At 39.4% G+C, this 12837-nt stretch overlaps 1 protein-coding gene across 2 annotated transcripts in view; it reads right to left on the reverse strand.

Moving 5' to 3' along the window:
* The window catches only part of LOC120421982 (discoidin domain-containing receptor tyrosine kinase B), a 527019-nt gene that overhangs the window by 281829 nt on the left and 232353 nt on the right, over positions 1–12837 (reverse strand). For both annotated transcript variants that reach the window (XM_039585292.2, XM_039585291.2), the window contains exon 3: positions 5179–5284. In XM_039585292.2, the coding sequence (XP_039441226.1) occupies positions 5179–5284 (106 nt within the window). The remainder of the gene's footprint in view (positions 1–5178; positions 5285–12837) is intronic.

The raw sequence follows: 12837 nt of genomic DNA on the forward strand, positions 1-12837 counted from the left end.
GATATGCAACATAAGAGGCACGATTGACTAAGATGCTATTTCCATATATAGATATAAACAACATGAATAAATGAGGATGTAATATTCAAGATACTTGAAAAAAAAAACGAAGAGAGAATGGATTGGAGCAAAATTGAGTATTTGGAATATTTGCAGAGTAATTAAAAACTAAATTAAAAAGGAGGATTTATACCTGATAGTTTTTCATATGAATATGCAACGCTAGTATTTAACTCGATAAACTGCTAGTTTTTCAGACATGTGAGAAGGAACTTTCAACCTAATGAATAAGAGTCTATTTCATCTAGTCTTGCTTTGGAAAATATCGATTTAGAGAAGAGTTTACTTTGAACGGTACCAATGAGCAATTCAACAAACTACGCTCGAATGTATGGTTTCTGCGAATATTAGTAAGTGTGGTTGTATTGGTGGGATAAACTCAAAACCTTATGGTGCGCTTGTATGAGTACAAGAAACTTAATTAAGCTCTAAAGTCATATCTTTCAAATAAAACCAAGGGGGGATTGTAGGGTCCGACCCTCCGAGTGTGCTGCCCCTTGGCACAAGTTGTGTGAGAGAAGTTGTGTGGGAGAGGGAAAGGACGCGAGAGAGTTAGTCTCATGCGGACAGTGTGAAGGAGTGCACGCAGCGACGAGCTGCGGCACGACGCGAGTGGTTCCGGGAGAACCGGATTAGTGTTCCGGGGCGACCAGCGTACGGACTTCGGTCAGTGGGCGGACGGGTGGACGATCGGCGGCTTTTACGAGCTGCGTCCGTTACGCGAGGACCCCACATATAGATCCCTTAAAAAAAAAAAACGTTACCAAATATGTATAAAAAGAGAAAAATCAGTTATTATTCATGAAAATATAAATATTATAGTTGTACCAATTGAATTAAAAAAAACGTTACTTAATCCACCTAGGTGAATGGGGGCTTCCTCTTCTCGGTTCATACACAAATAAATGTATTGAGAATGTACATGTATATATAGAGGCGATTCGTTGATTGAGTTCTAAAATTCAACTAAATTGGTAATATTATTGTTCACAATGATAAAGCTTAATTTTCTGGGTACAATGACCCTTTGTACGACCGCAAAGGATTTAAAATGGATTTTTAAAACAATTTAAAATAATAACTTTGCGATCCTTTTTGACTGAAAGCAGAATACTTAGTATATAGTCTAGAGACTTACTAAATCGAATGCTATTCAATCCGAGTAGAAGTAAAATACGCCCATGTTCGTCGACGAAAATCCATGTAAGCAATGCACGCGAGTTTTTACACCGTGACGGCATAGGGGGATGGCGTCACTATTTTTAGACCACGTTTTCCACTTTTTCTTATCGAAACCGACTACTTTAACGACTTCATTTTGCTGGGCGAGATAGGACGCCGTCTATTTTTAGACGATGACTCAGCACTTTTGCACTTAAAAAAACCAGATGGCAGCACGATGTAACGCCACGTCCCTATGCAGTGCTCGAACGAGTCAAAATTTCCGTAAACTCTCTCCTTCTCTCGCCTTGCATTCCGCTCTCACCTTCTACAGCTAAAGCGAAAATTTAAGAAAGGGTAAAAAGTGTATCGCTAACGGAGTCGATCGATGGCTCATGGATAGGTATCTAAGAACACATTACATATTGTCATTTCCCGAAATGACTTGACTTGTCTTGGCTTGGCGAAGACGTTTTTGAGGCTATTCTGGACCTGATTTGAGGTCGGCGGAATCTTTGCATGCTGGACGCGATTCACAAAGGGAATTTTATTTCCTAAAATGACATTCGAAGCACGATGAAAAATGCTTTCGAGTGAAGTATAATAGTTCTGGGTTTTTTAGCCGGATGGGCGAACCAGCATGTGATAATGCATTGGTATCGTCAAAAATAGCAGTTTAGTGCAGATATTAGCGACTAAGCCTAACAGGGCCTCGCCTCGAAACGTCATACAGGAACAAAAGCGGCGAACCGAAGATTCGCGTGACGTTTTGGAATTTTGACAGTTTGGAACGCATGAATTACCCCATTATCGGTTTCCCGCACGGGTGAAATGGAAATTGTTGCACAAGGCTGATGTTGGAAATTTTGCAACTTATTTCAATTTATGCTAAATTTCAAAAAATTTACAGCAATCTAAAGCAAACCATTTTGGAAACTAAAGATAAACTAAAGGCACGATAATTTGTTGCGTAATCTTGCTTAGAACCGCGATGAAAGCGGTTTAAATTCAAAAAAAATCATATATTTTTTCTGTTCTAGAATTTAACGAAATTTTGTTCATTATGTATGACTTCAAAAGTAGTACACAACGGTTATAGAAAATTTCACAAAAAAGATTTTTTTTTTGGTTCGTCCACAAACAATCTCATGTTGGTAAACAAACGACGCCATATTGCAAATGTTGTTCGGTAGCTTATATCAGGCCATCGCCGGGGCCCTGAAGCCTAATAATTCGTCGAGATATGTATCTCATTGGATTGGGTTTTGAAAAAGCTTTACAAAAATGTGCAACATGCCGAAATTTTGGTTAATTTTGGCCACGTTTTAGTCGATTTGGAGGCGGCTGAATGCAAACAGTTTTCTTAAAGTGGCTGTAACTTTGGCTAATTTCAATGGATTTTTGTCCCGTTTCAGCCGTGGATGGAGGACATTCCAGACTACCTAGTTGTGCAAAAATGAAGCAATTTTGAAAATTTTTCATCGTTTTTTGTTTTTCCATTTTAGTTTTGCAAATCGTTTTTCGTAAATATCTTTTGACAGGAAAGGGCTACGGGGAAGATTTTCAATAGCGACTTATCGGAAGCTAAGAGGGATCGAATGCAACCGGAAGTGTCCAAATCCGTTCAGCCATTTCCGAGAAATCGAAGTGCAATTTTTTGGCCAATTTTCAAGTGATTTTATATGGCATTCCTCGGAGAGGAAGCCAAAAACAGTTCAAAAATAAATAGTAACACAAATACATGCATTATTAACACATTTCAACATACAACATAATTATAAAATACACTAAACACTAAAATACACTAAAAACACACATATAAACACACAAACAAACATCTTGATTATCATTAAACATAGTTTTGAAATTTTATAAAATACATTTGTAGTTAAGTATAATAAATACAAAGTAAATAAGTAAAATCTGCATAAGACAAAACTTATTTTTGTAGGGGGAAGGAGACCCCCACGTTCAAATCTTCAGAACCAAACAATTCTATTTGTTTGCCATCTTCATTTTCATCTTCATCTAATCGTCGTCGAGATCGTGGTCGTCATCAAAAGATTCACGAAAACGAAATCGTTAATAATCGAAACGGTTCCAAAACAACAACATCAAGACATCTTCAGCACCATCATCACAAAGTGTATTCACACATTTTCAACGCCTACAGTCATCCTGCACATTTCACATTTCAAATATATTTTATTGAAATCTTTCAAATTTTAGGAAATGTAATCAATGTAACTAGCATAATTTTCGCGTCTTTCAATTGTAAAACATTATTTTTGCTGTCTAGAAAAAAAACATATTAAATTAAAAGTAAAATTAATAATAGCAAAGTAAACAAAAATATGAAACGAATCCATTCAAAATCAGTAAACATAAAAATTGATTTACTACTTTCATTGTATCCTACTAATCCCGAGTAAACCGCGGGTAATCGGTTCCATCAACTAACATTAGTTTAAGTAAATTTTGTAAACAATATGTACCAAACAAAACAATACCGTATTTCAGAAAAAAACAAAAACATCATGAAAACTTATGAAACAAATGACAACAATCTACATAAAACAAAACCTCTACAAATTCAGACAACACATCTATAAATGTCACATAAATAGGTTTCAAAGTATTGTAGCACTATTGACAACATTAAATGATAAGATAAAAAAATATCTCTTAGATAATAAAAAACCTTTTCCGAGGGGATAGTGATGTTGTGGCCTGAACCACAACACGCCCTTTTTCCCATATTTACCATCTCTGTTTGGCGATATAAGACAATAAAACTTATATACGTCAACAGGTAAACGCAATGACTAAATCTAGGAGGTTAAATGAAGTTAAGTCGATAGGTAGTCAATTATAATACTAGGGAGGTAGTTGATCTACCGACATGGAAATACTTAATAAAGGTGAGCTCGTCCTTGGACGAGCAGAGTTGAAGTACAACGGAACAAGTGTACATTGTTTTATATTAAAGAAAGTCCGCGATAATAAATATTTAACACATTGGCTCATGAGAGCCCATTACCCTTAAAGAGCTTAAAAGCTCATAAAAGCTCAATAGCTTTCATTGACTTAGGGTAGTTCAAAAGATCTGGAGAGATCAACTGCTCAGTAGAGCTCGACAGCTCATAAGTGCAATATATCATATCAGAACTTTTTGCTCAAAAGAGTTCATTGGCTAAAAAGCAACATTGCGAGCCCGACAGCTTTGTATAGCTCTTTAGTACAACATGTATTAGCTCGATTTTAAACATAAGCTCGATTGCTCAAAAGAGCCAAAACGCTCAAAATCTCAAAATATCAAATAAAGACCCTTTCACGGTAGATTTCAAGCCAAGACATGGCGTTACTATTTATCTGTGTTTGCCTTTTGCGGGTGATTCTGTACTTCTTTTCATTTCTACGACTCAACAGTGTTCTACTCAACAGAGCTCTGAACCAACCTACTCAGAGTTGTTTCCTCCGCATAACCCAAACGAAATCGGCTAAAAACTCTAATTCCCATGATGTAGTCCTGCTCCACCAGCCTCCTACGGTGTTCTCAATCTTGGGTGTGTCGGAAACAAAAACACACACTGCCAAAGCGAGGAGGAAAAGCGCACAAAAGCGCAGCAGGCGTTTGAAAACTCTGCGCTGCAGCACCTTCTAGCAGGTACCACCTATACGGAGTGATTTTTCACTCTAAATGAGAGCAATTTGTTATCCTGATGAGGATAATGTGGATTTGTTATCCCGCAGCAACCCGACCACATCCGAGTAGTCTAGGGTTTCTTTCAACAAAGAGGCGGGAAAAGGAAAGGTTGCTTCGACACCTTCCGAGCAGCTTGCTCGGATCCGTTCTCGAGAGGATTGAAAAATGAACCGGAAAAGCGCGGTGCAACCGCGGAAGATCCAGCTAGAAGTTATGCGCTGGAGACGGGGATTAAGAGTTCATCAACTTACCGGGCGTGCTGCGGTCCGACGTTGCCGATGTCGTGCGCCGAGCTGGCCGTTATCTGCGAATCGTTGATCGCACCGGACTCCATGCCTAATGGATTTTTGCATTTTTCTGTAATTAGAGAGTGGGGAAGAGAGAGAGGGGGGAAATCTATTAGTCTTGACTCATTAGCAACAGGTCTGGCGAACGGACGTCATCGGCAGAAATTTCCCGGAAAACTTCTTGCAGCCAAGTCGGAGAAAAGTGCTGACCCGAAGGTCCGTTCCGGTGGTCTGGCGGTGACGGTGAGCAATGATTTGTGGGCCGGGTTTCAAACTGTAATTACTTTGGCTTTTTCTTGCGAGCTAGAGAGAGTTGGCTGGACAAAGGTTGATACGCAAAACTGGGCGCAGGAGGGTGGGTAAGTACTTTGTCGGGGATTCTAGGAAGCCGGGAAGTAGACTGATTTGAGTTTGAAGATGCAGGTCAGGTTATGAGCGAAGTCATCCGCAAAAAAGGCTCGATGATTGATTGAGTTTTGAAAGCTGGCTTAGTTGCAGATCCTGCTCTAAACATTTTTAGCTCGTGAGCTTGCGAGCTCAAATCGCAATAACTTGAATCTTATAAAATACAACCAGACGTGCATCAGCACTCAATAGAACATCCCAATAAATGACACGTGCTCTTGAAAGCTAATGCACGTCTGGTCGCTCATTGACTCTTCAACATTACGAAACGTCTTATTGCAAACTTCTTGGCTCCCTTTCTTTTTGCATCCAATTACTGAGTCTGGTTATTCAACAGGAAAACATCGAACGAAAACAGTCTCAAGAGTTTTCCAACAACAATGTTATTTTCGCTCGACTCAGCTCTTGGAGTGTGACCAGAAAACTTCGCAACGAAAAAAAAGCCTCAATAAATCCACTCTCTTTCCATCAGACAGGAAAATCCCAAGATTTCCAGCCTATCCGGCTGGAAAAGCTTCCAGCCCAAACAACATCCCCGCAAGCACGTAAGAGTGTCTGGATCGGATCCATGTGACAAGATATTGCTACTGCCCCGGACAACAACATGAATGGCTTCGCACAGCGTGATGCAATTTGTTTTGCAATTATGATGCTGTTCGAAAATATTTTCTCTTCTCGTGCTGGAGTGAGGGGTTGTTCCAGGCGGATTAGTCACGTGAGGGGGAGGGGGTATTCAGTATGTGAGATTAAGATGGAAAATGTAATCTGAAGGTGAAACATGTGCTTTACAATATTCTGGGAATAATGTACATTTTCATAAGCTTTGTCTAACACAAATGATGTATTATGCCTTTAAAGATATGACTCGCATTTAAAATCGATGTGGTAGGCAATTGTGATTATATGCTTTGAAAAGTTTTGAGCAAAGAGCTTAAAAAATGTTTGTGACATGATTCAACAACTGGAGTTCAAAATAAATTGAAACTCACTTTACCTTTTTGCAGTCTGCATTCCAAGCATATTGCAACTTGTAGTAAAACCCTGTTTACAGTCAACCCACCTCTGCATCTTTCTCAAGAAGTTCCGCAGCATCTCAAGCTCAAGAGTGCCCCGTCCTCCATGGTCGGTCAGTATCCGTTAACGACCTCTCTTCGTCAAGTCCGTTCGGTGTTCGGCAATATAAAATGTATAATTACACATCGCTCTCTGCGAGCTCTGGCCCACAAGACCATTCGATTCCCTGGGAAGCCATCGTTTGCGTTCATGAACCAGACTCTGCTGGAGTAGAGTCAGTAACGGTGAGGTCAGCTAAAGATGCACTTTCTGGTATGATGATGGCTGGTTGGTACCTGCTGAACTCCAAGAAGTGTGCAGACATGGGAGTCATGGGAAAAGTGCAAGCGATGCGTATTCCAAGAATTTCATATTTTCGATGTCAGTTGTACGGTGAAGACAACACAGGCACACACAAACACACACATTTTAAAATTTATATTTATGTGCCGCACCATAAATTTAATTTAATTTAAAGCTTGGCGAGAGAAACGTAAGCTCAGCGCTTTTTGAGGGGGAGTGGGAAAGTCTCGGAATCTTCTGAAGAAATAGTTTCGAGCTTCGGGAGGAACGTGGCCGGGTGTCTCTTCTCGAGCGTTACTTCACCAGCTGTGTTGAGTTGGCTTCGTATTGGATTAGCATTTCTTGAATATTACCGACAACCGTTGTTGTTGTTGCTCCTTGGAGAGTGTGCCTGGCAAGATCAGACATCGTCACGCCACCGGGGGAGGAGGAGTCGAGCAACTCGAGAGTGTCAGAATTCGTTCCTGACGCACGTCAGACCCCGGCATCCGAATGCTGTAAATTTAATTAAAAACTTGATATGGAAAGTAAATAATAAATTGAATTAAAGTCGGAGCCACGCTGCACAAATTAATTAATTTATAATGATTTTCCAGTGTGCTGGGCACGGCCAGCCCCGGGAGCGGGTTAAAGGTAGCACAAATCAAACAAATTATTTATTTACCAGACGTCTTAAAGTTTCGTCCAAGTGGAAACTCCTTCAAAAGGCCCCACCCCACACGAAGAAAAACCCCCGACTCAATTAAGACCAAAATTTACTGCCAACGGAGCAAGCCACGCTCTGGCTGGACCAACTTTGTTCCAACTTTCAATCACTTTGTCAGCTGGTCGAATCCACCGTCCGCAGCAGGCCATGTAAAGAATTCCAAATTCGATAAGCACCCTCCGAAATCGCCGGCCGACCTCCCAGCAAAAAAATAAAAAACCGAGAGTGCTATTAAACTAATTCACTTTTTCGACGTCGGTCGTCCCACCGGAAAGAAGTTCCGACACTGCGATGACTCTATTTTCCGCCCAGCCGCCCGCGTCAACTTTGCTGGGGATGTTTCGATAAAGTTGGGTCCCTCGTGCGGAAGGGTTGGTTGGCGGTTTGGGTGGAAGAAACGAACGGGAGATGAGTTGACCAAAGTTGATTCCTTTGATGGATCGAAAGTTTAGCAATCTGATATGGTCGTAGAAGGCGGGGAGGAAGGGTGTCTTAGTCGTAGTAGGCGGCGGGAAATAACTTCATTTAGCTTCGAGGAGGTTGCCGTGGGGAAAGCGGGACAAATTAAGTGAGTAAACTTGGGATGATACAGCGATTTGAGGGAAGTGAATTAGGTCAAGTGACAATTAGGTTTAAAGTAGCATAAAAGCGGTTGCTCTTTAAACTAACTGTTGTGTTGGAAAAACATTGAAGTTAATGGGAAAAACAAGGTTTTAATTTATGGAGAATAAATCCTTCTTACATTTTTCCATTCATCGACCCAGTATGCAAACATTTTTTTTAAGGTTTCGTTTGCAACGCTTGCTTGGAGCGTATCCTAGATTTTTAACCTTCCCAAAAATCACCCAATTTCAAGCAAAACTTATTTGGGGATCTCGTGGAGATTTTCCCTTATCCCCTTGAAAAAGTCAACAACTTCAGTCTTCGACCAACAATGAACAGCTGTCATGGTGTTGAGATTCCGATTTGATTAGAAAATCATCATGTATACATGACGAAATCCAGTCTGCAATCCGCTAAAATCACCGTCTCCAAGCGATGCGAATTCTTCAGAATTCAAATCAAAAAGTAGGGGAAATATACCCATTTTAATCACACTAAGCCGTTCGACCAATTCTCATCACTTTTGCCGTTTCTGCTATTAAATCAACATTTTCAGATGTTTCAACAATGGAGAGTTGCTTGCTCACTTTTATTTGAGCTATTTATTACTTTGGAACAGTCAAAAACACTTTATATAAGATGTAATTCATGATCAAAGTGCTGATAGGCCGATAATAGAAATAGGCTGAGAAAGGGTATAGTTCCCCTACATTGAAAAAACTCGTAGTTACAAAGATACTAAAAATGATTTTTACAAAATCCAGGACTGCCCAAGTAACATTTTCTAAACCAACTAGCCGCCACCTAGTTTTATTGAGGTTTTCTGGTAGCATCTTGATTGCCTAATAGTATTCACCGCAACCAATGAGCAAGAGTTAATTAATAGGTTCTCTCAAAGTTTCAAGCCTGGGACATAAAACCTGGTGAAAATAAATGCCGACTGGCTTTCAATAAGGTTTTATGAAAGTTTTAATAAAGGCTTGAAAACCATATGGCAATGCCACGCCAAACGGTTTTATCGCATGCTTCTTTAAAACCAAGGGTGTTGTAGCTGTCAAGTGGAAGCTCACTTAAAACCATAAGCTCCTAAAAGAGCATTTAACGCAGCCAAATAGCAATGCTTAAGTATGGCGCTAAACGCGTGGTCTAATTGAATATGATTGACCGCCATATTGGCAGAAAAAATTGAAAAAAGCATAAATTTGATAAATATTCGATGAAAACACACAATTATGATAAATTTCTGATATCGTTAGGAGTTCGAAATTAATTTAAACATTTTTTGCGAAAAAAATGCGAATAAAAGAAATTTCATTAAAAACTGTGATTGCAGAAAAAAAAATTGTTGATGAAGCGAGTTGGATTTTTTTTGGCTCTATCTCCCCCACATTTATCGATAAAATTCCAACTGCAGCTGAATTTGAACTACCAATTGCGAGGAATAAGCTTTGAAATTATTGTTATTACCTCCAATATCTATCATATCATCATCACAATTTTTAACAATCATCTTCATTGTTTCATTCGGCAAGACGAAGACTTATTTTTTGCCAGAATAAAATCTGTTTGTCATAAGACGCATGAAGACGTATGAAATGTCATTTTTCCCTAACTCCTAGCAAGGTTTTGACAAAGGTTTTATCAAGGTTTTAAGGAGGTTGTTAGGATTCAGTTGTAAAGCCTTGAACTTTTATCTGGGTTATATAAATACAACCTTTTGCGAAGGTCCTTTTGGGTTTTAAATGGGGTTTATCGAGGTTCTGGGGAGTTTGTTACGACTATGTAGTTTTAATGTTGGTTTTGGCTGATAGGTTTAATAGCGGTTGTGACAGCTTTGATAAAGCCTAAAATGTTTCTTGGGTGTGATTGAAAGCAATGCCAGCTGATAAAATACAGTGGAAAAGATGAAAAAATGCCAAACAGTACTTGAATCCCAAAACAAGAGTCCACATTCAAATTTGTATAGCCTTCACTACCATGAAAAACACACTTCTGGAGTTTTTTTTCGAAAAGGTCCAATAAACCAAATTTCCAGATTTTGCTTTTTGGGTGTTTTTGAAACCGCCTTGAGTCAGGGGTATTAAAAACACCCAAAAGCAAAAACTGAAAATTTGGTTTATTGGACCTTTTAAAAAAAACTCCAGACTTCCTAACTTTGCATCATAATCGCTTACTTAGATGAGGTTGCAACTCCCCGAGATTATCTCCATGATCGCCGAAGCGCATGCTGCGATCGACAGCGAGCAAACTCGCTCTGTTTGTAACCAACGTCCAGGCAACTTTTCCATCTTGAAGTTTCCTTCCAGTGCGGACAAAAAGGAAAAACTTTCCACAAATAGTGCAGCGTTGTATAAATCATAATTTTCTCACCATTCCAACCCTCTCGGCAGTGGAAAGTAGAAGAGTAAAATGCAAAGAGAACAAACTGCGGAAAACTTTTGTCCGAAGATAGTTTAATTTAATGTTTGTTTATGGAACAATGAAAACTGCGGAATTTTCCTTGTGGCCAAGCAGCAGCAGCATCCCATTTTCCCGTTTTTCTCGAAGCAGTGGGGTAAAACGGGGGCCCACCAGGTAGAACAGCCGGCACACTTTGATTGTGCGGGGCACGGACAACGGGAGGGAAAAATTCAGTAAGGAAAATAAAAGAGTTGCCCGGCGGATGCTTTATTATGGTAAGCATCAATCAAGCAAAAAAGTTTCTCTCCGGACTCCGGGTCTGGTCCGAGAGAGTTCAGACCCGGAGGGGCAGAAAAATGGAAAACTTTCAAACGATGAAATATGAACTAATTCAAGGATAGTTCGGAAAGTATTCCACCCCCTTCGCTGCCGTTTCTGCTGCTGCTGATGCTGCCCAAGGCAGAAATTCTTAAATCGTTTGATGAACGAGTCTGCGAGTAAAAAGGGTTCGAGATTAAAATTTCCGCAAAACTACTAACAAATGCACAACGCAGAAAGATAGATCGCAAGATTTTTCCGAGGAAAAATCCCAACTCTTCTGTTTTGATTTCCACACCCCAAAATTGACCCACTTTAGCAAGGGGGGAAGCAAAAATATTGAAACCCTTCCGAAAAGATGTCCGCCTTCTTGGAAAACCGTTGACCCTTTGAGCACGTGTGTGTCCTCTCCTCCCGGCAGGAGGAAAGAAGTTTCCAGCTTGTGGGTTTCCGGTCAGCGGCCTTTGCTGTCGATTTTCTGCCCTTCTGCCGATCGCCACTGACCGGAGCGAAAGCAAACACAAAATTCGTAAATTAATAATCACGTGAGTGAATAAAATATGTGTTTCTATTACCCGTCTGCTTCTTCTTCGAAAAGCATAAGACACGGTGCTCGGTGAAGACGACGTGAGCAAGATTTTTCCGCACTGTACGTGTGTGTGCTTTGAGTGGGTGGGCAGTGACAGGGGGAACAAGGGGGTAGAAATTGGAAAATTTATGTTATTGAATTTTGAGGAATAAACTTAAATTTTGCATTTGATTTAGTATATCATTGACATTCTAAAATTAATACTCATCTCATTAAAATCTGTTTTAGACACCTTAATATTTGAGTAACCTTGTTAGGGGGAGAGGGGGTAATATGCACCCCATTAGGTAAAACTGTGAGAATTTTGTTTGATGTTCTAAAACAACGAAGAAAAATTCGTCATCCACGTGAAAAGTGTTTTGAAAATTCACAAAATTGTTCAAAAAAGCAGATTTCTAAAAAAACATGTTTGATTCATGGATGTTTGACAACATAATTTTTGTTTTTGTTTGACATGTAATTTTTGTCCATAATTTGCTTTTACACCCCAGAATCAAACATTTATGAATAAATTTGCAAGGGAGCGTCCATAACCAATGTTACTAATAAGGCAGACGTGTATCCAGTACACACACCTTTCCCCCAAATATGAGCCTGATTGGTTGAAATTACAACTTTTGAGATCCATTTTATCATTGTTCCCCGTGTCTCATTGATAACTACTCTACCCTACTCTCCAGTTAGCGCAGTACAGGAATTTTTCAAGTACTTTTTTTGGTTCCCTATTGGATTTCAATAAAACTTTGTAGGCATCTGAAGTTTTTTTTTACTGTCCAATAAACCAAACATCCATTTTTTGCTTTTTGGGTGTTTTTTTTTAAGCCGCCTTGAGTCAGGGGTATTAAAAAACACCCAAAAAGCAAAAACTGAAAATTTGATTATTGGACCTTTAAAAAAACTCCAGGCATGTTATCCACTTTCGTGAGTATGGTGCCAGTTGCACTCAAGAATGTTACTCAAAAAAAATTGAAATAAAAAAAACATCAGTTTTTTTACATTTAAGTTTAAAAGTAAAAATTTAGGGTAAGCCCACAACTTTTTCTCTTCCACATTTTTTGTTTTTGCTTTTTGGGTGTTTTTTAATACCCCTGAATCAAGGCGGTTTTAAAAACACCCGAATAGCAAAACTAGAAATTTGGTTTATTGGACCTTTTCAAAAAAACCCGATTCGATCCAACCTGGAGTGAGATAGAGCCTTTCTTACAGAAGGAAGATTTATTTCAAAGAAATAGCAAAATAAAGAATG

This window comes from Culex pipiens, chromosome 2 (assembly GCF_016801865.2).
Source record: "Culex pipiens pallens isolate TS chromosome 2, TS_CPP_V2, whole genome shotgun sequence".
NCBI classification, from domain to species: Eukaryota; Metazoa; Arthropoda; class Insecta; order Diptera; family Culicidae; genus Culex; species Culex pipiens.